This window comes from Colletotrichum jinshuiense, chromosome 10 (genome assembly GCF_051148585.1).
Source record: "Colletotrichum jinshuiense chromosome 10, complete sequence".
Classification (NCBI taxonomy): Eukaryota; Fungi; Ascomycota; class Sordariomycetes; order Glomerellales; family Glomerellaceae; genus Colletotrichum; species Colletotrichum jinshuiense.
Genome location: NC_139303.1, coordinates 2,436,171 through 2,462,989, shown reverse-complemented (window position 1 = coordinate 2,462,989; position 26,819 = coordinate 2,436,171). Strand labels below are relative to the sequence as shown.

At 53.0% G+C, this 26,819-nt stretch overlaps 11 protein-coding genes across 11 annotated transcripts; 7 read left to right on the top strand and 4 right to left on the bottom strand.

Moving 5' to 3' along the window:
- Positions 1–176: 176 nt before the first annotated feature.
- EsH8_X_000629 (lipoxygenase) lies at positions 177–2,415 on the bottom strand (the record flags this gene model as incomplete). The annotated part of the gene is made up of 2 exons (XM_083274717.1): positions 177–2,040; positions 2,102–2,415. 2 exons carry the CDS (start codon positions 2,413–2,415, stop codon positions 177–179), a joined length of 2,178 nt encoding a protein of 725 aa, XP_083120109.1.
- A 3,485-nt stretch (positions 2,416–5,900) lies between these two features.
- On the top strand, positions 5,901–6,451 carry EsH8_X_000628 (uncharacterized protein; the record flags this gene model as incomplete). Its single annotated transcript, XM_083274716.1, has 2 exons — positions 5,901–5,967; positions 6,033–6,451. 2 exons carry the CDS (start codon positions 5,901–5,903, stop codon positions 6,449–6,451), a joined length of 486 nt encoding a protein of 161 aa, XP_083120108.1.
- A 691-nt stretch (positions 6,452–7,142) lies between these two features.
- Positions 7,143–7,721, top strand: EsH8_X_000627 (uncharacterized protein; the record flags this gene model as incomplete). The annotated part of the gene is made up of 1 exon (XM_083274715.1): positions 7,143–7,721. The coding sequence occupies one exon, from the start codon at positions 7,143–7,145 to the stop codon at positions 7,719–7,721; it is 579 nt and encodes a 192-aa protein (XP_083120107.1).
- Positions 7,722–8,446: 725 nt separating this feature from the next.
- On the bottom strand, positions 8,447–10,303 carry EsH8_X_000626 (uncharacterized protein; the record flags this gene model as incomplete). Its single annotated transcript, XM_083274714.1, has 4 exons — positions 8,447–8,461; positions 8,773–9,183; positions 9,656–10,138; positions 10,244–10,303. 4 exons carry the CDS (start codon positions 10,301–10,303, stop codon positions 8,447–8,449), a joined length of 969 nt encoding a protein of 322 aa, XP_083120106.1.
- Positions 10,304–11,201: 898 nt separating this feature from the next.
- On the top strand, positions 11,202–12,365 carry EsH8_X_000625 (uncharacterized protein; the record flags this gene model as incomplete). Its single annotated transcript, XM_083274713.1, has 3 exons — positions 11,202–11,741; positions 11,802–12,113; positions 12,177–12,365. The coding sequence occupies 3 exons, from the start codon at positions 11,202–11,204 to the stop codon at positions 12,363–12,365; spliced, it is 1,041 nt and encodes a 346-aa protein (XP_083120105.1).
- A 2,057-nt stretch (positions 12,366–14,422) lies between these two features.
- On the top strand, positions 14,423–15,817 carry EsH8_X_000624 (uncharacterized protein; the record flags this gene model as incomplete). The annotated part of the gene is made up of 1 exon (XM_083274712.1): positions 14,423–15,817. One exon carries the CDS (start codon positions 14,423–14,425, stop codon positions 15,815–15,817), a length of 1,395 nt encoding a protein of 464 aa, XP_083120104.1.
- Positions 15,818–15,988: 171 nt separating this feature from the next.
- EsH8_X_000623 (uncharacterized protein) lies at positions 15,989–17,230 on the bottom strand (the record flags this gene model as incomplete). The annotated part of the gene is made up of 1 exon (XM_083274711.1): positions 15,989–17,230. One exon carries the CDS (start codon positions 17,228–17,230, stop codon positions 15,989–15,991), a length of 1,242 nt encoding a protein of 413 aa, XP_083120103.1.
- Positions 17,231–18,083: 853 nt separating this feature from the next.
- Positions 18,084–19,900, top strand: EsH8_X_000622 (S53 family peptidase; the record flags this gene model as incomplete). The annotated part of the gene is made up of 2 exons (XM_083274710.1): positions 18,084–18,678; positions 18,732–19,900. 2 exons carry the CDS (start codon positions 18,084–18,086, stop codon positions 19,898–19,900), a joined length of 1,764 nt encoding a protein of 587 aa, XP_083120102.1.
- A 188-nt stretch (positions 19,901–20,088) lies between these two features.
- EsH8_X_000621 (Alpha/Beta hydrolase protein) lies at positions 20,089–22,062 on the bottom strand (the record flags this gene model as incomplete). Its single annotated transcript, XM_083274709.1, has 5 exons — positions 20,089–20,935; positions 20,983–21,172; positions 21,234–21,580; positions 21,646–21,724; positions 21,786–22,062. The coding sequence occupies 5 exons, from the start codon at positions 22,060–22,062 to the stop codon at positions 20,089–20,091; spliced, it is 1,740 nt and encodes a 579-aa protein (XP_083120101.1).
- Positions 22,063–22,828: 766 nt separating this feature from the next.
- On the top strand, positions 22,829–23,902 carry EsH8_X_000620 (zinc-binding alcohol dehydrogenase family protein; the record flags this gene model as incomplete). Its single annotated transcript, XM_083274708.1, has 1 exon — positions 22,829–23,902. One exon carries the CDS (start codon positions 22,829–22,831, stop codon positions 23,900–23,902), a length of 1,074 nt encoding a protein of 357 aa, XP_083120100.1.
- A 918-nt stretch (positions 23,903–24,820) lies between these two features.
- Positions 24,821–26,807, top strand: EsH8_X_000619 (major facilitator superfamily domain-containing protein; the record flags this gene model as incomplete). Its single annotated transcript, XM_083274707.1, has 7 exons — positions 24,821–24,969; positions 25,028–25,378; positions 25,446–25,555; positions 25,608–25,876; positions 25,942–26,359; positions 26,425–26,636; positions 26,700–26,807. 7 exons carry the CDS (start codon positions 24,821–24,823, stop codon positions 26,805–26,807), a joined length of 1,617 nt encoding a protein of 538 aa, XP_083120099.1.
- Positions 26,808–26,819: the final 12 nt, after the last annotated feature.

Below are 26,819 nucleotides of genomic sequence, written 5' to 3'. Positions count from 1 at the left end.
CTACTGACGCATGAATATAGATTTTACTGTTCTGGAGAAGCCAGGGGCTTTTGAGGCCCTGGGAAATAGTCAATCACGTAGGCAAGACGTCTTCTTGGGGCTTGGCTAAGAGCTTCTTACAAATTGGATACAAATGGAAACTATAGTTCTAGAGACTAATATTAAGGTAAACAGAGCTAAATAAGAATCGAAACAGCCGTATTGCTCGGGTCCATGACCATATACGGAATGCTGCCCCAGTCCATATTCATACTCGTCACAAGGAACTCAACCTCCAGCTCCCTCAGATTATAGTAAAGGGTTTCGCTGATGTGCCGAATGTCCTGCTCCTCCGGCTCTATGCCGCGGTGAGTTCTCCACTGCGACAGGGCAAACGATATCAGACTACGGTCGCTGGCAACCTTGAAGCTGAGAAGCCAGGGCACCTGTACGGAAAGCAACCACTCTCTCTGCCGTCCGATGGGCAGGGCCTTGACAAGGTCGGCCTCCGTGTAGCTCAGGAGCTCGTCCAAGGTTTGGGGCAGGTCCTTGCAGAGCATCGGGGGCTTGGCGATGACGAAGGCCTGGTAAAAGTTCTGCAGGTAGTTGACCGTGGTGTGGAACGGCGAGGCGATGTGGATGGTCATGGTGACGGCATCGCACAGGTCATCCAGGCTCTGGATCGTGGGGAAGCCCTTGATGCGGCCGTTGTCTTGAGCCTCTTTGCACCAGTCTTGGACATACGTGTCCTTCTTGATCAGCTCGTCCGCCCGGTCCTCGTCGTAGTATGTCAGGAGCATGCTCTTGACATACCTGCGGATGACCTTCCACATGGACAGGATGTTCTTGGCGTACGCGTAGTTCTTGTACCTGCTGTCCGCGAGACCCTCCTTGGTATTGGGGAACCCGCGGTTGGCGAGGTCGTTGGGGACGTAGTTCTGGACGTAGTCAAAGTTTTCAAACTCGTAAGCCATGTACTTGAAGGCCTGGTCCATGCTCAAACCGATGATGTCCTTGATCACCTGCGGGACCAGCGTCGTCCTGGCGCCGGCGTTGAGCGAGAGGGTCTTGTACCAGTGCGGCTGGAGGAGGCGGTATACGATGTGCTCCATGGGGATTGTGCGCTGCGTGGCCACGATGACGGCCTCCTCGATGAAGTGGGCGCGGGTAAGGTGCACGCCGACCTCGTGGCGGATCCAGTCGGACACCTGGGCGCACGTCTTTGCGTATCGCCAAGGCCAGTCCTCCTTCTCAAAGACCGACGGGTCAGAGGGGCGATGCCTGCGGTTGAAGACGGTGACCGAGTGCTTCATGGACTTCTTGTAGTCGCAGACAATGGCGATCGGGTGGAGTTTACCATCTGGGTGGAGCTGGTAAAGCGTCACTGCCGCGCAAGCCCAGTTGTCGCCCGACATGGGCTCCTTGTTGTGAAGCGTCTCGTCGGGCTCGGCCCCGACCGCTTTGCGGAAGTACCGGCAGTCTTGGACGAAAAGGAAGGCAGGGTTGATTTCTGGGAGAGTCTTCGCCCAGTAAGTGTATCCCGTCCGCTTGGCCGTCTCGACAAACTCATCCAGGAGCTCCTGAGGAACCCTCTCGATTGTGGTAGGGTTGGTGCCGGTGAAAGACTGTTCGGCGAAGCGGCGGTCGTTGTACCAGTCGGGCAGAAGACCAATGTTGAAGCCGCACGCAATATCCGTACCAGACTTGCGGTGGTATCGGTTGTAGCTCTCACAGTCCGCGATGGTCGGTCCGGCCTCGGGCTTCCCTCCGATAACGTTGTCAATCTTGCTCAGCAGCCAGTCCGTGGTCTTTCCAACAATAGTGTTGGGGGTGACCTGTGCAATCATGATGCCAGTCTCTGCAAGGCCCAGGGCGTTGAAGATCTTCCATTGTGGGACGTCGTCTTGTGCGGGGATGTGTTGCAGATGAGGGGGGTACGCCAGGGAACCGTCTGCATTATTTGGAAAGGACGAATATTGATAAAGCTCCTGCTTCCGTTTTAGTTCGACGTAGCGCGGCAGAGTCGGCTCGATCTCGAGCACATCGAAATAAGACTCAAAGCTTGGTTTCGTTAGCACGCTGACAACTAAGCTTGTTCTCTTGCACCTGGGCGCAAACTGACCTGCGTTCGATTCGCTTGTAGGCGTGGGTGATGGCAGCCTGCGTCCCTTCGTAGGTCCCTTCGATGATGTCGCCGTGGCCCTTGATAGGTTTCTTCTCGAGACCATCTGGATGTGGCTTGACATAGATGCCCAATCTCACGAGCTCATCATCAAAAACGCCCGGGTCAATGTCAAAGAAGGGGTGCTCTGAGATTCTGGCTCTGAGTGCTGCTTTGCGCTTGTCCAAAGAGGGCTGTTTAAGAATGTCTTCGGCACTGGCTGAGGCGGAAGGCCCGGACGGGTGCCTGGGAAGTGCAAGGTTGAGTATGGTCATGGTAGATAGCACGCAGTAGGGCGTTCTCCCGTATGCCTGTTAAATGATGATGTTTGTAGGAAGAGACCCGACCGATAGGAAGAGAAATGGCCTAGTCTATATATTATTCTTCGTGCAGAGAGCCCTCGTGTCGACGCCATATAGCAACGAGTGCGAAAATGCATCCAGGCTTTGGAATGCTGTAGGAACTCAAAAGCAACGGTGCTAATACGTGGCAACCCGCCACGGTCCGCCTGCATGAGAGGCAATATGCATGTTGAGAGGAATGTTTTTCCAACAGTCGTGCCAACCGACTGTTTTCATGGAATCAGCACAACCATGTGCCAGATATCACTGCTCAAAGTGGATTTTCCTCGAAAACAATGTTGATTAGCTCCGGGCCTGGTTAAAACTTACAGACATGCAAGACATCCTCAAGGCAACTCGTGCCAGTGGATCAGCCTCCGCATTTGCCTGGGAATGCACTCTAATTGAGCGGCTGAGCTTGTTTTTGGCCCGCCCCCGTGCTAGCCATGACCGGCACGAACCAGTGCATGATTTCCAGGTTCGTCCTTCAAAGTTTCATCTACTCGCCCCGAGCATTATTGTTCCTGGGATTTTAGACTTTCCGGGCTAGAGTGTCTAACCAGCCGGCAACATTCCTCGGCATTCATCGGAGGGGCAGCAAGAAAATTGTCACTAGTTATCTCACTCGTGCGACCGACTCAACCGTCGCCCTATGAGCTGGACATCTGGGCGGTGATCATTTACAGTGGCGTACTTTTCGATCAAACAAAAGGAAGGAATTGTATATACACATGTATAATTTGAGGTGTTAAGCAGCATCGTCCAACCCAAATGATGAAATGTGTCAAAAGACATAGCATATTTAAGAGGCGACAATAATATCCTGACAATCATAAGCCTCCTCTATTCTGAGGTACGCCGGTCTTTCATAGGCTACTAATATATAGACATATCGCCCAATCTGTTATGATGAGCTTTTACAAGCGATTCATGGCTAGCTGGCTTCAACTAGTTGACGATCCTTGAACACAGGGCCTGAGATCACGTCAGTATGGGGCTCAAAGCCAAGTCAGAACGTAGATAATCAGTATACATACCAAGAGTCGGGTGCACCAAAACACCGTCAGCAAGGGCGTCGAAAGAGTTTGGAACTACCCACTCCATGAGACTATCCCAGTTGACACATTCATGTGGACTGGTCAGGTTTCCGATCGGCCGGAGACCGGTAGCGTTCCATTTCATCGTCAAGATCGTCGTGTCACCTTGACACATGACTGCTTCTCGAAGCATATGGAGACAATGGTCTGTCAAGCTTCGTCAGGATTGGGGGTGGTCTCAAGTGAGCTAGAGAATTGTGGGCTGGATTCTCTTACCATTATGCTCAGCCATCATGTCTTTCTCTTCCTTTGTCAACTTATTAAGGTTGTAGTACTCAGGATGGAGTGCATGGTATAGGTTTTTCTGTCGTCTCAGTTAGCTTGCATGTTCTCCGACGTAGGCGATGATCAACGGACAATGCAATGCAAGTGATGGAAAACCATGATAGACCCAAAGAATCCGCCACCTGGGAGCTCGATGCCCTCATCCACTCGACCGAGTTCTTCCATTACATGCTTTGGAAGACGAATGTTCTGATCTTGAACATCGATATGCACATTAGCTTATACCCCAAGGTCATATTAAAGTACTCCGGGGGCGGAGACTCACGTTCGAAAAGGTTGTGCCAATTCCTGTCCACCTCGGCATCAGGCTCGGTGAAGTAGGTAACATTCTGATACGGGCGCTCGAACTGATGGAAGACGCGAGGCTCATACTTTATGAAGTCATTGGCGAGAGCTGCGGGTGTGGTTAGAGAAAGCCTCGGTAGTGTTGGGGATGGACTGACATTTCATGAATCTGGTGCCCTGTATACGGCCAGCCTTCGCTGTGTGCCAAGTTATTTGGACCAGAGCTATCGAATACAGAACGACAACAGCCACAGCGCAGAGCGCCTTAAGGAGGATAGAGCATGCTCTGGACTTTCTCTTGAGAAAACCCTCCTGCATCAAGGTCGCCTCTTCGCTGTAGCTGTCATCGCTTGATTCATCACTGGGACGGACCAAATTGTACGTCCCGCTTTCTTTTGCAGCCTGCATGTTGAGCTTTCAGAGATGCTAAACGCTCGCGAGGAAGGGCGGCGGAATGGAATGGCCGTTGAAGTACGGAAGAAGAAGCCGGAAGGTTTGGGGAACCAATTTAAGGCACGCAGACCTGGCCTCGTATTGCCAAAACATGCCGACACTTACATGGATCCAGAAGGATTTTACAAGTCAGACGTGATCTGCGAAGTGAAAGGACTTTCCAGACGACATACTGTATGTGAATCTAAGAGAGGAAGGAGGTTACCAAGAGAGCCATAGAGATGGACACAGCGGACCTTGGGTTGTGGCCTGGGCTGGAACATCACGGAGGTTAAGCCTGATTCAGAAGAAAGAACGTAGTTTGGAGAAACGCCAAGCTGCGGCTATATCATCATCGCGAAGGTTAGACCCAATTCGAAGAGCTGAATATGCAGATGGTGCTCAGCTAGAGAGCCTGAGAGCAGGGGGTGTAAGTTGAACAGTCAACGCGGAGGTCGACCCCGGTTCGCAAGCAGACATGGTGTCAGTTGGGTGGAGTGAGGCGGGCGGCAACGTTGAATAAGGTCACGGAAGCTAGCCTAATTCGAAAATATGTATGGGGTTGGTTAGCTAGAAACGCGGGGCTTAGCGGATGAACAAGCATTGCGGAGGCGGGGCTTAGTGGATGGAAAAGCATCGCGGAAGTCAATCAGTCTGATTGAAAATAGAAACATGCGGTTAGTTAACGAAAGAGGCGGCGGGCAGCGGCTGGATCGGCGGCTGGGCCCGCGTTGGATGAGCGGTTGGCTTGAAGAGGCAGGTGACATCCAATTGAAGGGGTTAACAGGATCCAGTTACACCCATGAACTACACCAACTACACCAACTGCACCACCACCTAGTCTGCCCTGTACCTTTCTATCGATCACGCCATTAGCCGTCAAAGCAGATAATACAAGGGAACTAAACGCAGTAAGCAAAATGGCGTGTTAACACTCTTCTTCTTGCAGGCTGCCGCGGACGGGGCAGGACTAAGCAAACGGCCGACGCTAAGGAAGTCCGCAGGGAGCCCCAGTGAGAATATGTCCCATTCGGAACCGGGACCTGGCCAAGTTCGCAGCCGACATCTTGCTGCCTCGCCAAGACAAATTCGAGACTGGAAGACGATTAGACCGAAAGGATCCGTAAGCAGGTTGAGGAGAAGCGGCATAGGATATGAGGGAAATTGCCCTGGAGGAAAGGCATATATAACAGGCAGCCCTTCTCAATCAGACCACTCGAATAAGAAACCATCCGTTTTCAATCCTCAAGCCCCAAGCACGACTATCTCACACGTCACTTGACCTTCTACCCATCGCCAGAGTTGCCTCCAGTCGCTAAGATGAAGTTCTCCGACATCATTCTCGCCTCCATCTCTCTGACGCTTGCCAGTGCTCATCCGTTGAAGAGTAAGAATAACATCACCGCGAGATTACTATTTCGTGGGACGACGAGTGTCTAACTTTCTTTGCAGGCGACAGCGTCGGTCTGGACGCCGACCTTGCCTACAACAAGCCCGCTCGTATTGCTCGCGCTGAGGTTGACGCCGATTTGGCTTACAGCAAGCCTGCTCGTATTGCCCAGGCTGAGGTTGACGCCGATTTGGCTTACAACAAGCCTGCTCGCATTGCTCGAACTGAGCTTGATGCCGACCTTGCTTACAACAAGCCTGCTCGTATTGCTCGCGCTGAGGTTGACGCCGATTTGGCTTACAACAAGCCTGCTCGTATTGCTCGCGCTGAGGTTGACGCCGATTTGGCTTACAACAAGCCTGCTCGTATTGCCCGAGCTGAAGCTGATGCCGACCTTGCCTACAATAAGCCTGCTCGTATTGCCCGGGCTGAGGTTGACGCCGATTTGGCTTACAGCAAGCCTGCTCGTGTTGCCGAATAGGTAACGACGAACCTACTGCTTGAGCTTATGAATCTTGCTTCAGGTGCTGAATAGCAGCTGGGGGCTCCAAGCTGTGTTCGCTTGAGACTTTGCCGAACTGGGTACAAATCACAGAGAAATCTTTGCAGAGCCACCACATGTACCAAAGTCATTTTTAGTTAGTTGTTGGACGTGGTTTCAGGTCACCGCTGAATCTAGACCAGCTTCGGAGAAGCATTTCCAAATTCCTGACTAGGGTGATGATAGGTGCTCGTGATATCTTGTACCGAATTCTGCGGGGCCTGGAGTTAAATGGAGCCGTGGTTGGGATCTTTGAAACCCTACTCCGTGATGCAAAATTAAGGCGTAATCTTTTTAGGTTCTCCAAATTATGCAGTTCTGGCTTCACAGTCTCGACGTCTCATCCGCGGCCAAGACGAGGGGGACGAGGAGTGCATATGCGATGTGGCACCAACGCAAGTCTAGCTGTTTTAGGAAAATACCGAGACTTGATCAACAGGGCACCTAGCCGCCAAGATACTAACACAGTGCCGCAGCCCGTCTGCTACGGATATAGAACTCCTCTTTTCCTTTGCTATTTCTTGCTTCCTCTATTCTGTCCGACCTTCTTTCTTTGAGATTGTGCCACTTACCTCCACTTCCTTCCACCTTCCTCTATCATAACACTACATAAAAACATTAAAGTCCCACCATGGCTGAAGAGCCTCGATACCACATGCGGGATGCTGGGTCGTTGCCAAATGATACCGAGTTCGTCGTCGCCGCCTTCGATTCCACATTACCCTACCTGGATTCTATAGGAGGTGGTGAGATGTGGGGCAAAGTCCCCTTCTCTGAGAAAGACGGGTTTCTGGAGGAGACGAGAGTCTCGATCGAGCAGTCCGAATCCTTCCGCCAAACTGGAGCTGGGGAAAAAATTCGAATTTTTATTGCAGAAGTGGGAGTCGGCACACGATGCCCGGACGAGTTGAAGGAGACCAACATCCAAACCCGCGCCTGTGGGGATGGCGAGATCCGGCTCTCGGTCGCGGCGGTCTGTATTCGTGAGAACTGGGTTCCGGAATACGTCGCCTCGCAGTCTCGCCTACACATACCGACCGGCAGCCATGCTTACGTCGAGTTCATGGTGGCGGATCACCGTACCGGGAGGTACCATAAAGGGGCAGGGGCCGCTCTGCTGCAACAAATCCAGCAGTACTATAAGATAAAAGGATTCAACACCATGTACGTGGACGCCTGGGCTGACAACGGGCGGAAACTAGTTGAGTAAGTTGTTCATAGCCGTGACTCATTTGAGCGAGTGTTGACAGGCCCGTTAGTTACTATGAGCGGCTTAGATTCAAGGCTATAGGTGATTTCGAGATGGCACGTGGGAATGGCAAAGTCTGGCCAGGCACGGTGCTTCGAATAGGTCTTTGAGTGGCGAAGGTGTCAGATATTCAACAGACAGTGTGGATAATAAACAAGTTGGTCAGACAACTTGTTCGAGGCAACGGAGGGCTTTAACTCTCAGCCAAACTACCACGTTATTACTAAACGATTGGGATGTCCTCGTGTAATAAATTATTGGGATGAATAATATGCGTGAAAACCCCAAATGATTAGCTGCCCTGGCAGCCCAAGTCCACTAGAACTCCGAAATCGTCATCTGGATATAGAGGGCTGCGAGGTCGCGCCTCATTACTTGATACATCAGATATAAGACCTAGAGAAAAGCCCAAAATTAAGCCAAAAATGTGGTGATATGCCAAAGTCATCGTATTGATGCGTCGTCATACTGAGCAGGCCCTGGCCAGGGATCGAACCTGGGACCTCTTCCAAGTTGATGAATGTTCAGCAACCCTAAGGAAGAATCATACCGCTAGACCACCAGGGCTGATGATGTTTGTGACGAAGTTCTGTCACTATTGTGGGACTCCGAGAAAAAATTGTGCAATATGGATCCTGTAGATTGGGTTGTGGAGTCACGAAACCCTCATCTCGCCTGACGTGGAGCTAACCGCGGTGTGCCTACCAGGCGTTTCAGCGTGCAAGCTGTCTCTGCCCGAGACGTGGAAGAAAGTGGTAATAGTGGCCTGATGCGAGTCATATCTTGAAGAATACCCATATAAGGCGGCTGGATTTGAACAGGTACGGCCGTAGACTAATTCTCTCCCTCTCCATCTTCAAGTCGCAACACCTATCCACTGTCGTGATTTGGCCCTGATCCCCTCGGGTGTTGCTGCAACGCAGCTCTTTGGCGTCAAACCATCTCTCTGGGTGCTTATCAAAAACTTTCCAATGCTGATCCCGTTGCTCCCTTTCCGTCCAAAGAAGCTCACCAGCTTCCGCTTTGGCTCGGAGTTGAAGCCCGCCTCCGTCGAATTGAGGTACACTAGGGACATGCCGATCGGCAATGGCGCGGACTGAATTCCAAAGGTACCGGCGGCTGGGTGAAAGAAGATGTCAACAATTTGGGCGACTTTGACGCAGTAGAGATAGGGGTCTGTCCGTTCAGGCAGTTCCAAGCCTGACTTTGAGCCCATCGCGAGACGAAGTGTGCTGTAGGTCAGAATGCATATCGTCCAACACAAGCTCATGATGGAAGCAGCAACAACATCGTAGGCTGTCGGATTATGAAGACCTCTAACTAGGAGTTCCTCGAGCTCCTGTTTGGGGCTCAGATTGTCGAGCCACCAATTGAGCTCTGCATCGATGCGCCAGCACTCGTTGATAAGCCTGATGCGTCTCGCCTCTTTCTCAGTACCGTCTTTGCAACTTCGCAGGTGATCGAGATCTTCTAGAAGACCAGGAACATCGACGAATATATCGATCAATACATCCTTGGGTGTTTTGGGTATTTTCCTCCATGGGACTGTTTTCCAAATAGGTTGGCTCAGTGGGCATCTTCTTCGTCGCTTTATGTGAGTGATTATCTGTTGGTCGAACATCAGCGCACCTTCCACTAGCAAATTCGGTCTAGATCTGATGATATGTCATACCATATGCAGTCGTCCAGATGCAAACAAGTTGTGTGCATGGCCCTCCATGTGGGCCTCTGGGGTCCGTTTCAACACAAGAGCCATTTCACCTAATGCGTGGCCCTCCCAACTCTGGGCCTGTGAAAATCCCCTTCGCTCTCGATCATCCGCTCCGTAGAGTAGCTTCAACCCATCGAGATTAGTTGCTGCACGCCGCCGGATCTGTCAAGGATATATAACGTACCTCGTAGAAACCCAAGAGCCTGGATGCCACCATCAAAGCGTCCGACTTCCACCTCACAGGGTGCCGCAGCGCAATGTTCATCTCGCTCAGGGCGCTGCAGTAGTACTTCAGGCCATCGTCGATCATCCACTGTTGCTTGTCGCGGCGACCAATGGTTCCGAGGCTGAGTGCTAGTAAACATTGGCGCAACGCGACATCGGTACGATAGAGATCCCGGACCGTTGTTGCCCAATCTGCATTGGAATACCTAACAATGGGGTTTCCGGGGGCACATATGGGGGCATCTGGCATGTATCCATCCCAGAACAGGTCAAAGACCTTTTCCTCGAAAGCGGACTGAGACAACGAATGTGACTGGATGACTGAAGACGCTGCGGGTACAAGTTTAACAATCTTAAGGTTTTTGCTAGGCACCGGGTTCGTGACATGGACGAATATGCGTTTCCTTTCGTAGCCCGCGCACTCTATCCCTGCCTTGCGGCACTGTCCACAGGATGGACGTTGCAAGTCGCACTGATACAGCACCGGTTAACGTAGTGCACATGGAGACAAGAGAGGATCACACCATCCACATATTGGCAGACTTACTCCCTTCTTTCGCTTCCGGCACGTGTTGCAACCCTTGGAATGCCCGGGAACCCCAACCATGCTGAAGAATGAATGGAGGATCTAGGCGGTGTGGATTCACCGCGCGAGATGCTTCTTGTTTAGGAAAGGTGACGGCGCGGGTTCTGGTCGTGTTTTAACTGCGGACAAGTATGCAAGATGACAGGATTACGCGTAAATCCGATGGCGCGGCAGTTATCTTTCAATTGACGGATGCGAGTGCGGGTGCGAGTAGTGCGGGTGAGAATCAAGCCGCAACACAGGGGCCGACTGTACTGCCTGGACGACTGCGCGAATACAAGGGCTGTTGGGCGAATGATAAGGCTTGGAAATGAACCAACGTTAATGACGACGACATTCTCCCAGAGACTCGAAGGATGCTCATGGAGCTGATGGATTGGCTTAATCCTAGCCCTGTACTCCATACATGCCCACGAGTCCACTCTATAGTTCGGGTGCGGCCCGCTTCTAAACCCCTTTGGGAAGCATCCTGCGCGCTGTGGATTGCATTAGGCTGCCAAAGCCTCAACAACCTTGCTGGTATCGAACCGGACGGCAATTGGACGCCAAGACGCCTCGTGGTAGCAACAACCTCAACCTGCCCTTTGCCCTGCCTCACTGCCTCACTACCTCCGCCCCTTGTTGCTAGGATGACGCGCAAATTCTTTCCTAAACCAGACGATACAACTCTCAAAATCTACCAACGCGTATGTGACATTGCCAAATGTTCAAAATCCAAGGTGACCAGAATATGATGGCCGGCAGAATAGTTTTAGTATAAAGAAGCAAAGTCCTCTATTTCTCAGTGACACGGATGTAAGTAAGTCAAATCATCATCTATACGAGATCTAGCTCCTTCTGCCCGTTTCACTGGATCTCGTTATACTTCACCTACCTATCCAACTTGCAATCTAAATCAAAGTCTGACGCAAAGGGCAAAATGGTTCAGCCTACGAGACCACCAGCAAACGGCTTCGTCGCCGTATGCCGAAAAGTCTATAACCCTCTCGGGTTCTCCAAGGGCTACAATTTTGTTCTTTTCTTCATCTTCTTCGGCGCTCTCATGGGCTTCACACTCGCCCGCTTGCAGTATCTTAGCTTCAACCACTTTATCAACAACACGGCTCCTGGCGAAAGCTTCTACTACCAAAAAGTCAGAGGAAAGGTTGGGATTATTATCCACCTGACAGGAATTCTCCCCGCTAGCTTTCTGGCATGTTTCCAATTCGTGCCGGTGATCCGTCACAAGCTGCTTGTGTTTCACCGCATCAACGGCTACGCAATCATTTTGCTGTCGATTGTGGCCACTGCCGGCGCCTTGATGATTGCAAGGCACGCATTCGGTGGCACCGTGGAGACTCAAGCTGGCGTTGGACTAATGGCTATCCTCTTTATCTCTTCCCTCATATTGGCATTTGTCAATATCAAGAGACTTCAGATTGAGCAGCACCGTGCTTGGATGTTGCGAGCCTGGTTCTATGTATGATCACCCCTGTACCGTTTTATGTAGAAGTGCATCGTCGCTAACTAAGATTCTCAGGCCGGTTCCATCATCACTCTTCGTCTGATTCAGATCATCGCCGCGATCATCATCAGCACCGACGGTAGCTACTATGTTGCACGCCCGTGCGGGCAAATTGCTTTCATGATCAAGGACGCGAATCGGACGCTTGAGCTTTACCCAGGTTGTGCATCGTATTTCTCTGGAGACAGTCCAGATGAGCAAACACTTGTTCACGCCGATTTTATCAACGGGAAGTCTGTTGTCGAAATTGGAGCGGCTGTGGGTATGCCATTCGGAATGGCTATCTGGCTCGCCATGGCAATTCACGCTATTGGTGTTGAGTTATATGTAAGTCGTCCAAAATATCCGTGAAGATTGTCGGTGACAGATTGCTAATACGCCCTCCTACAGTTGAGACTGACACCAGCAGAGGCTGAGAGGCTTCGCAATGTATCCTACAAACGGCAACTAGAGGCTGGAATGAACCCTCCTGGCCGAGCAGGAATCACTGCTGACCGAATCGGAGACTCGGACAAGTGGCAGCCCAAGGAAAAGCCAACTCAGGCCTATTCCTTGTCGAGCCTATCAACGCCCAATTGATGAATCTTTTGCTCTAGAGGGAATATACCGTCCACTCAATGTGTTATTCGACGATAGTAAGGATGGTGACCTGAGCCTCACTCACAAGCAAAAACAAATCTCATGAGGCAATACACAACAAGATGTCATCAAAAAGACATGCAACACCGGGCATTCGCTGGTCGTCACCGACCCAACTACTACTCCGGCCCTCACTGGTTTATCGATGGGAGAGCGGACGGGATCCCGAGTTCTCCAGTGGGTGTGGTCGCATGTGATGTACAACGGAGTAAAATTTGTAGAAGTTGGTTGGTTGGGAAAGACTAGAATAGCCAGGGCGTTTTTGGAGTTGAGGCATTGCACGGATGGATGCCTACATCGGGTGCTCAGTGGGATGGATAAGCATTCATACTGTCTGTCGTATTTTTCATTGGTAAAAATCATCGTTGCATTATATCTAGAACCCGTTATTCTAATCCGAATTTCACATGCATACCATCCTTGTGCTCTTGTCAAACGCCTCCGTCCTCTGCCTGGCCTGCGCCATTGCCAGACCGATGTGGTATATAGAAACAGCAGTGGCGACCGTCAAAGTATTTGGGTCGCATATATCCTGTCTGTAGCCAGTGCTGCAGAAGGACTCATGGGTAATAATTATTAGCCATTGAAGAATGCCATTCTTGTATGTCTACGTTCACTACTCTTCCGCTGGATGATTCTTCCCGTTGGTGGGTACATGTAGGTTTCACGATGGAGTGGGTTCCGAAGATGAGCGGCGGACATAGCTCAGTTGGGAGAGCGTCAGACTGAAGCATGGGTCGTCAAGACCCATAAGAAACTTCATTCAATCAATCTGAAGGTCGTGTGTTCAATCCACACTGGCCGCATCTTCACTTTTTGTTTTTCATTTCAGAAGTTCCCAGCTAGTAAAAGCTCTTCTCGTGGTAGGTAGTAAAAATCTTAGTCTGTTTTCTTGTTGGTTGGAGTGTTGTTCTAACCTGTCTGGTAGGTGGAACGTGAATACGAAGGACCAAGACGAAAACACCCACCTATAAATAAGCATATTGCTTGGTTGGCCTACTTAATTCGCCGGCTGCACTCGACTGGCTTCAACCAAGCAAGCAGGCGTGCAAACAGTTGCATGCCTCGTCGTCATGGCAATCAACCATCAACTAACCAGTTAACCACATGCATGTTCCACTGAAAGGAGTGATGGGCGGTGGCATATAAATAAGGGATGCACCCCGACAAGGTTTCTTTTCTTCTTTTCCTTGGGTATGCGGGTGAACGAGCATCCGTCACTTACGTAGTCCATGCATGCATCGGGACCAGTAAGGTAACCAATTAGTTTAGTGGCACGGAGTATGAACAACCCAAATCACCTGCAGCGGCGTTCGCTTCCGCCGAGTGGCGTTACGAATACATGTCTCATTCCAACAATAGGCTAGGGAGAGCCATCGTAGATCGTTTTGCAGATCCCTTAAAACTGGCTTGCCTTGGCGAAACAGTCCGAATTTGGTTATATCTCTAATGGAGACTTTCGCGTCAAACTGATTTCTCATGATTTTGATTTGAAGAAACTCCTTGCAATGCTTCAATAATATCGCTATTCATAGAGAGAGAATGCGTGCTCGTACGAATAAGAAACGAGCCATGGCATTTGCCGGGCTGCGTACTTCAAGATACCCCGCTCAAGTGTAACGGTGAGTTATACCGGTAACCTGCACCTTTCAGCTATGTGTCTGACGTTGTGAGACATAGCTTTACCGAAAGCATGAGGGCGAACTGAGACTGGCGCACCATGATCCAATGACAACGGCCATGTATTGGATTACGGGCCGTCGCGCCTTTAAAATGTTGTGATCCTTGTGAGACAAGCATGAGCCAAGTCAAGCCTGTGACGCGGAAGGGGAAACAACGGGGATTCGACTCAAGACACTGACTGGGTGATTGAATTGCTGGGCATGGCAGGGTGCTCGTGGGTCGATTTTAAAACCAGACCTCGAGAACGTTTTCAAGCCCCCTCCCGAAAGCTTTTCATTCTTCAGTTTTCAACCAACCGCAACAAAATTAGCCAAATGTCGACACCTATCCCTCAACCCCCGGGCATTCCCATCCTGGGCAACATCTTCGACATAGACCCGAAGAACACCTGGTCCTCCCTGAAGAAGCTATCTGAGCAATACGGCGAAATCTTCCAGATCAAGGTCCTCGGGCACACCATCGTCTTTGTCGCGGGCGCCAATATTGCCGAGGAACTCTGCGACGAGAAACGCTTCCGCAAATATGTCGGCGGCCCGATCGTCGAGATCCGATACGCTGTTCATGATTCCCTTTTTACGGCTTACGACCATGAGGAGAACTGGGGTATCCACCACCGCGTTATCGCCCCCAAGTTGACGCCCCAGGCTGTGGCGGAACGCTTCGACGACATGGTCAGCACGACCAACGAGTTGTTCGTGAAATGGAAAGGTCTCGGCGTCGACGCCAAGGTGTCCGCCATTGGCGAGCTGAACCGATTGAACCTCGAGGCGACGACGCTGGCCCTGTACGGAAAGAAGCTCGATTGCCTGACTGGACCCGAGCACCCGATGCTCCAGGCTATGGAGGATTCTACCTCGGAGGCGATGCAACGACCGAACAGGCCCGGGTTTTTGAACTGGCTTGTCTTCGGAAGCAAGTTCAAGAAGAGCACGGCGGCAATGCGGACGTACGCGGGGGAGATTGTTGAGCATCGCCGGACCAACCCGTCAGATAGGAAGGATCTTCTCGCCGCACTGCTCAGCACCGAAGATCCCCAGACGGGAAAGACTCTGACCAACGACCAGGTTATCGACGAAATTGTCACCATGCCCATCGGCAGCAGCACAGCGCCAGGTCTGGTCAGCACTGCTATATACTTTCTTTTGAAGAACCCGCAGGTCCTCACTACCGCGCGCGAGGAGCTCGATTCTGTCGTCGGCGATGGTGAATTGACCTATGCGCACTTGTCCCAACTCAGCTATATCGAGGGCATTGTCCGCGAGTCTCTGCGGCTTTCATTCGCCGCCCCGGGCTTTAACATCGAGCCTATTCCCAGGGAGGGCGACAAAAGCCCAGTCCTTCTGGCCGGGGGCAAATACCAGGTCGCTCACAACCAGCCCATGATCATCGTTCTTGCAGGAGTAAACCGAGATCCTTCGGTGTTCGAAGATCCGTTGACTTTCAAGCCCGAGCGAATGGTGGGTGACAAATATGAACAGCTGCCATTGGGTGTAAAGAGATACTATGGCAATGGAAAGAGACAATGTATTGGGAAGCACTATGCTTGGCTGTGGAACATGGTCGTCGTGGCGAAACTGATCAAGGAGATTGACTTCACAATGGACAACCCTTCGTACGAGCTGAAACAAGATGGCTGGTTCAACCTGAGGCCCGTAGACTTTTACGTTAAGGTCAAGCCAAGGGCGGGCAACACGGCCTCGGCACCATAAGGAAAAAAACGAGAAGTGTTTTCATGTTAAGGAGAGTCTCATCTAATGGTTGAAATTTATATCACGTTCATGAGTCTTTTATGCAATGTGTCAACAGCGGTCGTTAGGTAACGTTAAATGAGTTGCCACGAAAATATTTTGTATTAATTACCCGCTCTCGGTATTAACATTTCAAGGGATGATCAAAGAGAGAGACGATTCGTCGGGCTTGCTTCCTCTCTTAGAAATACCACCCTGGGCCAAGGCAATCTCGTTCTCGGCATCGTTGGCGGCAAAGAATGCGGATGTAGCAAAGGGCGCGCCAAGCATGCAGCCGCCGGTGTCAATGTTGAGCACGCAGAAGTTGGGATCGCGGTCCGCGGCGTTGCGGACATAGTTGCGCACGGGGGTCTTGATAGTAACGCTCTTGCCGTTGACGCCCGCAAACTCGAGGTCGATGGTCAGGTCCTTGGGAATAGAATCGCAGGAGCCGTTCCAGGAGACGTGGCCAATGGTATCCCTCGTAAAGCCAGCAGCGGCCAAAAAGCTATCCGTGCCGTCGTAACTGATGGGCAAGTCATTGATTTGCGTGCCGGAGTCGATCATGCAGGCGCGTCTGGTCACATCCGAGTTATCAAATGTGACATTCTTGACCTTGACAGTAGGAGCGTCGACGTAGTAGCCAACGGAAGCACCAAGACCGTCACTCTGGACGGCGGGCACCTTGACGAGCTCACCACTGAACTTGGAGAGGTCGATGGCGCCAAAGACGGCGTTGCCAGTGAAGGTGCCGTTCCACTCGGCGGGAGCCTCGTCAAACCAGATGCTCTGGACGGGGGCGCTGATGACGCCTCTCTCGAGGAGATCTTGACGCATGTGAGGGCCTGAGGTGTTCCACTGCTGGGTGCGGTAAAAGGGCGCAACGCCCAGAATTCCGAGATCATACGGGGCCGGGATGCACTGGCCGCCGTCCAACAGACGCTGCTGCATATAAGTTGCGAGCGAGACACGAGCTTCAAACTTGGAGGTCAAGCCAGAGTCAGAGGCGAAGAGGAATGTATCGTTGACACTCTCTTGGCCCTGGACGATCTTGGTATAACCGCCGTAGGCATACTGAGCCGGGAAAGGCTCGGGCTTCGTGGCTGTCGCGCTGTGGACATAATCGTAGAAGGGCTCGGCCGTGGCGTTGCACTGGCCCTGGCAGAAGAAACCGGTGCAGCCCCAGTTGTTGATGGCATCGGGGCCAAACACCCAAAAGTTCTCGGAGCCCTGGTCGAAGACGACCTCGACCGACGTATTGGAGTACTGGTTGACAAGGTTGGTCGCGATCTTGTGGCCGCCGCCATAGTAGTAATGGAGAGGGACATTGACGGTGGGAATGACGGCGAGGGCGCCGTTGGCCAGGGCCGTCATCATGAGCGACTGAGTTCGCATCCTGTCGGTTGATAAGATTGAACGAGTGACTTTGAAGGAAGCGTGTACTGGCGGCAGACTGCTCAACAAGCAAGTGCGAGGCCCAGTCTTCTTGTATTGGGGCTTCTTGCAGGCCGAGCTTCTCCGTTTACGAGCTACAACTATATGGCGGGGACTGATAAAACCGGGTCATGCATGGCTGCACTCTTTTCAGGGAACAGAATCCAGCTTCCTACGTGCCGCGGAGCCGCAAGACGGTTAAACCTGACCTCGGCATAGTCCGGAGAAGGGGAATCCTCGTAATTGTGCTGATGGACCTAATATTGCCCAGGATTAATCCTGGAACCCCACTAGGTGTTTGAAGAGTTAAAAGAACCTTCTTCGTATTAAGATAAGATTATGACAAGCGCCGACTAGTGCCTTATTGGGGTTGTACTGAGGTCACTGGTGGATATCAACGACTCTATCAGTATCGGGCGAAAGCGAGATTGAGTCAATGCACCAAATCAGAACAGTTCGTCTATAATTCCGGGTGAACCCAGGTCGGTAGGCCCGGTGGACGGCTCCATCGCACTTCTGCCAGGATTCGGCAGTCGTCCGATCTCTTGGATACGAGCTTTTTAGCGTCGGTTACAAGGATACCCTGGAGGAGAAAGCCGTCCCTAATGATGTCAATGTATGGACAAAATGCTTTCAATTATCAAGCAGCGGGTCAAATTATACGGCTTGTCATGCCAAAAAGCTTGTCGTGCGCCCCCAAGGCTTGGTATTAGATGGCAGGCCTCTGCAACACTACTACGCCTACCGAATCGGGTGCACCCGCTTGCAACAACATCTCTCGTCCGAAGGTCAAATCAGACGACGACGGGAAAAGATGAGATCTTCGTGGGCTGCAAATCTGGGCGCCCTGCTGCTGAGCGGTGCCGCTCTCGGTCACCCGACAACAAGCGGGCATGTCGTTCACGAGTCCGTGAAGCAGCTGCCCCAGGGCTGGCGTCATTTCGCCCCGGCTGACGATTTACTCACCGTGCGGCTTTCTGTTGCGCTGAAGCAGCCAGGCATGTCGGAGCTCAAGGCTCGACTTGAGCTCACCAGTGATCCCAAGCAACCCGAGTACGGCGCGCACGTCTCTCGGGATCTCATGGCAACATTCCAGGAGCCGACCGCAGACTCCTACGCCGTCGTTGCATCCTGGCTTCAGACCTACGACATCCACGACTTCGTCCAGGATGGTGCTTGGGTACGCCTGAATACCACTGTTGGCAAGGCGAACCGACTTCTGGACTGCACGTTCTCCAAGTATCAGTACCAGAGCCAGAAGCCAGTCCTGCGGGCGAAGGGGTATGCACTGCCAAGCTACGTGTCAGAGCATGTTGATTTCGTCTTCCCGGTCAGCCAGTTTGTCAACAAGCCCCCAAGACGGGATCTCAGAGCGCGGGAAGCTTCAAAGGTGAAGCGGCAGAGTGCCAGTGAGTGACAGATACACATTCAAAGCTTTCGGCAAGACTAACACGTGCTTTAGTGCCCCAGAGCTGCTGGGACTACACCACCCCTGATTGCCTCGTGGATCTGTACAACATCAACTATAGCCCGCCCGATGGGGCATCGCCCACAGACTTTGGTCTTGCCGGATTCCTCGAACAATATCCCAACGTGCCGACTCTACAAGCATTTCTGGCTTCATACAGCCCCCGCCGGAACACGGCCAACTACTCTTCCAAGTATAACCTCACCGTAGAATCCATCAATGGCGGCAATGACACCACCGAAGGCTTCGGCGTCGAGGCCCTGCTTGACATCCAGTACAGCATGCCCTTCATTCAACCGATGAATGTGACCTACTTCTCAACCGGTGGTCGTGGCCCGGAGATCGGCGAGGACGGCACAGAAAAAACCGCTGAGGAAAGTATCGACGAGCCCTGGATAGAGTTCCTCGAGGCACTCCTCGCCCGCGAGACGATTCCTCACGTCATCTCAATCTCCTACACCGATGACGAGCAAGCCATTCCCTTGCCATATGCCCGCCGTGTCTGCGACCTCTTCATGCAAGTCGCCGCCCGCGGCGTGTCCGTCTTGGTCGCAACGGGCGATGGTGGCGCAGCGGGCATTGGCTCCAGCTGCATTTCCAACGACGGAAAAAACACTACCAAGTTTATCCCAACATTCCCCGTCGACTGTCCGTACGTCACTGGCGTTGGCGCCACAGGCAACTACGCGCCTGTCGAGCCGGCATGGTACAGCTCCGGCGGCTTCAGCGAGTACTTTGAGCGCCCCGCCTGGCAGGATTCCGCAGCCCAGGCATACATTGCCGGTATCAACGGATCTCACTCTGGCTGGTACGCGCAGGGTGGCCGTGGTAGTCCCGATATCTCCGCCATTGGGTCCCGTTTCTTGATGCAGCCCGGTTGGACGCAGAAGGGAACCAGTGCTAGCACGCCGGTTGTTGCTGCGATGATCGCCCTTGCCAATGATAAGCGGATGAGGGAGGGCAAGCCTTCGCTTGGTTTCCTCAACCCTCTTCTCTACTCTGACCAAGTCCGCTCTGCGATCAATGATGTGACGAGTGGCTCCAGTGGCAGCTGTTCGGTTGGAGACCAAATTGAGAGTGGATGGGCTGCAACTGCTGGGTGGGATCCAGCGACAGGTCTCGGTACTCTGGACTTTGCCAAGTTCATCGAGGCTCTTGGGTAATGCTTAATATTTCCTGCAATAATATGTAAATCCCCCCAAATAGAGACCGTTCAAAGATAAAATTTCTTGTCCGATGTTATCTAGAATGTGAAATGTATGATTGTTGACGACCCTACCTAAACTGTAGGCGGAAACTGAACAGGCGTTTCTTGTCTAGGCGCAGCACCATCAGATGCCTGACTCCATGATTAATGATACCAAGACGCCTCCAAGTAGCTCTCAAACTCCCCGCCGAGGTGCAAAATCTGAGCCGGTGCTTTCTTCGGCTCCTCTTTCAGGAACTCAAATTCGGGAAGACTCATGTTATCTGCACCAGCAAGCTTCACTACCAATTGTTCCCCAGGATCGAACCGAATCGCCGTAGGCCAAATCCACACTTCCAACTTGACAATCTCACCCGGTGCCAGCGGCTCGTGTTCGTCATGAGCTAGCGTTTGCCAGTAGTGCTGGGAGAGCTCAGGCGCCACCTTCTTCTTCGAAGCCCGGAGTCTGCCGGATGGCCCCAGGTACTTTAGCGGATTGACATTAGGAATTTCCTTCGGGTCGGCTACACCGAGATCCTCCATGGGAATGTTGATGTGCTCTAGGTCGTTTCCATTCTTGTCTCGTTTTCGTAGTTGTGCGTACACGTCAAAATCTGTCTCTGATGGACAGGAAATACTGACGACGAGTTTTGTTGGGCCCACTAGTGTCGTTGGCTGTGAGAAGACATGGCTAAATACCAGATTCTCATCGTCCTGGTACCCCAGAGTTGTGTATTCGGCGGCGTTTACTTCCTTCAGGGCCATGTCATGCGCCAGGTAAAGACGCTGTAGCTTTGTGCTTGTACTAGTGGGATTGAGCCAGGGCAAATGGTTGAAGGGCAAGTCCAAAGTCGGCGGCTTGTTGAAACCAAGGACGGCGAGTCTCACCGGCGGGGTCTGTTCCCAGCCATTTTCAACGCCCTTCATATAGTGGTCGAAAAACTTTTGTAAGTCATCAACTCGTTCTTTGCTATACAGATCATACCACTCTTGCGTAGCGTGCACGGCGATCCTGGGTAGTGTCAGTACTGGGTCTTGAAAATTCCCTTGATGACGTACCATTTCTTCTGGTGTGGAATCTCTTCAAACCCCCTGAAGCTCCCAATCGTGTGGAGCATTGTCGAGAAACTTCCCAGTATGTACGCCGGGACCTCAATCCTATCTATACGTGCCCTTTTATCGTCCCAGTAATCTCTGCAGTTGGGATACTTCTCCAGCATGGCAACGACATCCTCTTGCTCATTGCGGCCTGGCTCATATTGTAAGTTGAACGGCACTCATTGGCCGAGGATTTCGAGACGAAGACTTACCCGACAGGATACTTTGAATCATCTTCGTGAAACCGGTGGCAGGAATCCCGCCTCTGCACACATTTTCCCGCAGGCAGTCGCTTGCACCCTCGAAAGGCGCGATGCAGGCCAAATGCGGTGGCCTCTCGGCGGCGATGAACCACTGACACAATGCCAGCCACGAGTTGCCTGCCATGGCGACTTTGCCGGTACACCATGGCAGCTTCGCGATCTCTTCTATAGCGTCATGGCCGTCTTTGCCCTCTGCGGTTCCCCAGAATCTCACGTCGCCTTCGGAATCCCCGGCTCCTCTGGCGTCCGCGTTGATAACGGCATAGCCTTTTGGCACCCATTCGGCAGGATCCAGTCTATGTAGTTGCATTAGCTTGCCTGGAAGATTACGCCTTTAAATCGTGAGGCAAAGGACACGTACCCTTCGAAGGATTCATAGCCTGAGAGTTTACTCAGGGGGACGCCGCACCGGAAGGGCACCTTGTCGAGGTTGAGAATGCCTGGTTCATTGCAATTTAATCAAGCGGTTCATGGGATGATTGGTAACTACAACGGGCGTACTTGTGCCGCTCTTCCCGTACGGGGACCACATCAAAATGGCAGGGACCTTTTCGTCCGTCTTTGGCCGAAAAATGTCCGCTCGAACGCGAACCCCGTCCCTAAGCGTTAAGAACTGATCTTGTTCAAGAATGATGTCGCAGGGAAGCGACCGAGCCTCCGGGGTCTTTTTGCTGCCGGCCGACAACTCTACACAAAAAGGCTCCTTGGGCTGCGGCCATTGTGTGTGGGTTGTGGGGCACTGAAGAACCTCGACGGAGTTGACAAAGAATGGTGCCATGTTTTTGACTGCGACAAGCTCGACTAACTAGTCTGAAGGTAGCTGAGTTAAAATACTACCGGCTGTTTATTTTATAGAGCAGTCTTGTTTATACATTGTTTTTACAGAAATACCAGTTTGTAGATGACCTATATTACCCCGGGTTGTCATTAGAACACGGATCTCCGTAACAAGAGGGGTACAACCCCCCCCCCCACCATACCGCCAGACAGCGGAAAGCATAGACGGCTTTTGACAAGGATCATTCTACCGAAAGAGCGAGGCATTCGTACTTTCCAATTTTCTTTTACACAAACAGGCTAGAGATACGATGAATCATTTTAGTACTTACTTAGTAGTAGCGAATGACCAAGCCCAAGCTCTTCCCATCATAGACGCCGCAGTTGCAGATGACAATTTAGAGTTTCCCCCACCTCGGAAGGCGAAGCAAACCCCTCCGCCACGAGACCCGCAAAGAGGGCCCGGACTACTCGGACACTTGGGAACTACCGAGCGCCGATTATGGCATCCAGATTCTGTAACTCCTGAAGCTCCGATCGCCGTTATTCCGCTATCCCTCGCCTCCTAACTGAGAATCACGTCGAGGAGGCCGAATCGAGGTTGAGACGCTGCAGGGAAGTTGACACTAGCAGAAAGGTGGAGCGTCTGCTGGCTTGGTGAGCGGTACCATTGTCGTCCTTTAAAGACACGATGCGTGCCGTTCAACGTCTCTACATCACTCACATTAGTCTGGAAGTAAAAGCATTTCCTGAACTCAAAATTTACAATGACTAAGCCGTCCAACACATCAGCACCCGCCCTCTTCATCGACCATGACTGCACCTTCAAAGTCATCCGCAACCTTCCGATCCCTGAGCTGGTGGACGGCGAGGTCGTAGTGAAGGTGTTCTACTCAGGCGTCAACCCCGCCGACGCCAAGCACGGCCCGTACCTTGGCGTCCGGCCCTCAACCCTCGGCTACGACTTTTGCGGCAGCGTCGTGCAGGCGGGCCAGTCTTCCAAATTCAAGACCGGCGACGTCGTGGCCGGGCAGACGCCAACGGGCATCGGGAAACCATTGAAATACGGCGCACACCAGGAGTATCTCGCCTGCCCGGAGGCCACGGTGTTCAAGGTCCCGGCAAACCTGCCGCAGACCCACGCCGCCAGCCTCACGACGGTGCTGAAGACGGCGGCGGATGGGCTGTACAACATCTTCGGGTTCCCGCTTCCGGGCGACAAACCCCACGAGGGGTTCAAGCGCGGGCCCCTGCTCATATGGGGCGCGTCGACGAGCGTGGGGTTGTGCATGCTGCAGCTAGCCCGCGCCAGCGGCGCGTTCCCCATCTTCGTCACGGCGTCACTGAAGCGGCACGAGCTTTTGGAGAAGCTGGGGGCGACGCGGTGCTTCGACTACGGCGCCCCGGACGTCACCTCCCGGATCAAAGCGTCCGTGGAGGAGGCAGGGGCTGGCCCGATCGCCTATGTAGCTGACTGTGCCGGCTCGATGGGCGAGGACAGCTCAGCGTCGCAGGCGGCGAGATGCGTCGGCGAGGGTGCCGTGATCCTGTCTGTTATCCCGCATCAGGACAAGGGGTACAAGATGCCGCTGGCGTCGGCGAATGCGCCGGTCAAGTTGCAATTTGGCAGCGGTCCGGTTGTGACTTATCCAGCCCGGCCAGAGGATTTTGGAAGAATGTGGAAGGCGTTGATGTGGGCTGTCGACAATTACGGCACAGAGTTCTCGCTGCCTGTGGTGGACGTCTTCAGGGGTTCTGCGGAGCAAGCACTGGAGGAGATGAGGAGAGTGGCAGACCAAGGGAGCTTTGGCAAACTAGTCCTGGCGCAGCCAATGTCATAGATGCCTGGGAAGGGGGGGATTTATTGCCGATAACGGTACGTAGACCCTGAGATAGACGACAGACGGGGAAGATGGATACGTTGTTATCATTTATCATTCCCCGAGGGCAATCATGTGCCTAATTAATGCAAGCCATTGCACATCGGTTGGACAAAAGCATTCACTATTGCACCCGGCATGAACGCACACAGCAAGAGATAGCAAAAGTCTGAGACATACATCCTATTTGTACAGCAGGCCGGAATCGGGTGCTCCCGCGGCGGGGCGTAGTTCTGCCGGGCGCCTCGGCAGCACGAGGCCGACGATAAGCAGCTCTTCCCGGATAAGCTCCGGTCCAGCGCCGGTCTGGTGCCCGGCATCTTTATCTCTGGCCTATGGGCGCTATCGGTTCCTCCTGCGCCCCATAATATTCTCACCGGGTCGGCAAGACGCACGCCGCGCTCGGCTCTGTCATCGGCTCGTCCCACACACAAGAAGGCCGCCACCAAGCAGAAACTTGCACAATTGCTGCTGCTGCTGCTGCTGGGTGTGCCACACGCTCACTGAGCCATTTCAAGTGAATGTCGGTCGGTGGCGCTCCACTGGCTCCTTTTGAGGACCCCAAAGGCGGAAGGTCCATCATTGTTCTGACGAAATAGCGGAGATCCCGCACGTCTTTGCAACGGTCTCCCAGCAGTCTGGGGGAAGAAGAAAAACGCTGCCAATTTCTGCCTTTAACCGCATTGTCCTCCTTTTCTCCCCCCCAGTCCGTTCACCGTTCCCCTTCCCCCCTCCACCCCTCCTAACGACCTTCCCGGTTCTACCAAAGTTAACTCGGGCCTGCTTCACTCCATTGGCCGTCGTAATTGCGCAAGACCGATAACCCTGTGACCTGCCGCCCGTACTCTTCGTACAGACATACCAAACTTTTCCCACCCGATGGCCGCAGATGCAGACGAACGGACGCCCCTTCTCAAATCCGGCGCCGGCGCCGTGAAGCGGGTCGGCCGCAGCCTGTGGTCGCCCGCGAACCGCATCCTCTTTGCCGGATTCCTCGTGTCGCTCACGCTGGGCATCACCCAGGTCCCGTACGTAATCCTCCGCAGCCCGGCGGTCGCGGCGCAGGGCGGCTGACACTTGCCGCAGCATCATCTATGTCTTCCGCGTAATGGCCTGCGAGACATTCTACGCAACCCACCCGCCGTTCGACGGCCCCGCTTCGGACATGTGTCACCGCCGTGAGATCGACGCAAACACGGCCACGCAGGTGTCGATCCTCGGCATGACCACCTCCGTCTGCGGCATCCTCAACCTCTTCATCTGCGGCGACCTCATCAAGCGCTGGGGGACCCGCTGGGCGCTGATCAGCCAGACGGGCCTGCTCGGCATCCGCGTCTCGTGCCAGATCATCGCTGTGTCTGCCGGCGGCCAGAGGGGCATTGACCTCATGCAGTACACCCAGCTCATTGGCATCATCGGCGGGCCTCGTGGCTACATGTAAGTGAAAAGAGGAGCACCCTTTGCTAGGTCGCACCGAGTTTGATGCTAATGCAGAGGCCGCTAGGCTTGTGCTCAACACCGCTGTCGCCGAAGTGGTAGAGAGAAGAAAACATACAGGCGTCTTTGGTCGGCTGCAGGGTGCTGTCATGATCGGCACCGCCATAGGTTACTTGCGTGGGTCCCCCATCAAAGCGGCTTTCCTTGCCCCAACTAACAGCATTTCCAGTTGGTGGTATACTTGGTGATGTCTTCGGCATCGTCAGTCCGTTCGTCAGCGCTGTCGGCTGCTTCGCCATTGCCACGGCCTACGGCGCCATTTTCTGGCCAGCACCTCCTGAACAGAGTGACGAAGCAGCGGGCAAGACGACTCCCGGCGCGTCTGGGTTCCTGGCCCCGATCAAGGTCCTTATGCCACAGAAGTATCGTCTCGATACCGGAAAGGTGGTCAGAAACTACGGCCTGGTCTTCCTCGCTCTCGGTATCTTCTTCGGTGTGGTGAGTTTGGCCTGACCCCTTTGACCGTGGAGATGAAAGGTTTTTCTGACTATCGCGTTATGTAGTTCGCCACTGGTTACGCTCCTATTCTGATCCAGATGTACGCCACCTCGCGCTTCAACTTTGGCACTACGGAGAACGGAATTCTCATGTCCGGTAACGCTTGGATCCGCGGCATCTTCTTGATGTTCATCTTCCCAGAGATCATCGACGGAGGAAGGAGGTGGTTCGCCTCCTCCACCAACGCCGGCGCTCTTCACAAAACGCTCACCGAAGAGGAGCGAAGCCTCATCCCGACCCATCCCGAGGACATGGACCCGGCGCCTGGCTTGATGAATGCATCGGAGCCGACGAAAGCACCGCCCGAAGAAGAGGACGAGGACAGCACCTTTGACCTTTTCTTCTTGCGTTGGAGTTTGGTGGTTGATGGAATCGTCACTTCCCTCGCAGCTTGGGCGACTGAGGGTTGGCATGTCTATGCTGGTACGTCCAAACTCCCACCCTTCCGATGCCGCAAAACCATGTTGGGATACTGACCGCGCGTGTAGCTGCCTTCCTGTTACCATTCGCATCCGGATCAGCCCCGGCCGCCAAGGGCGTCATCACAGAGATGTGCCCGCCGCACCAGCGCCAGGATGCTCTGAGCGCCATCACCCTGGTCGAGAGCGCGGCCACTCTGACGACGCAAGGGATTTTCGGTTTGATATTTGCCACGCTGTCGGAGATTGGCAAGCCTAACCTGACGTTTTTCGTCAACGCGGTAAGCATTGTGATGAATGTAATTTTGGCGTGCTTCGTTGCTAATGCAACACTTCCTCAATAGGCCCTCGCCGTTATCGCTGTTGGCATTTTGCTCCTGGCGCATTACCCCCCTCTCAATAGTACGAGAGTTGAGGATGAAGAAACCGAAGAAAACGTTGTTCAGGAGTAGATCGACCGATCA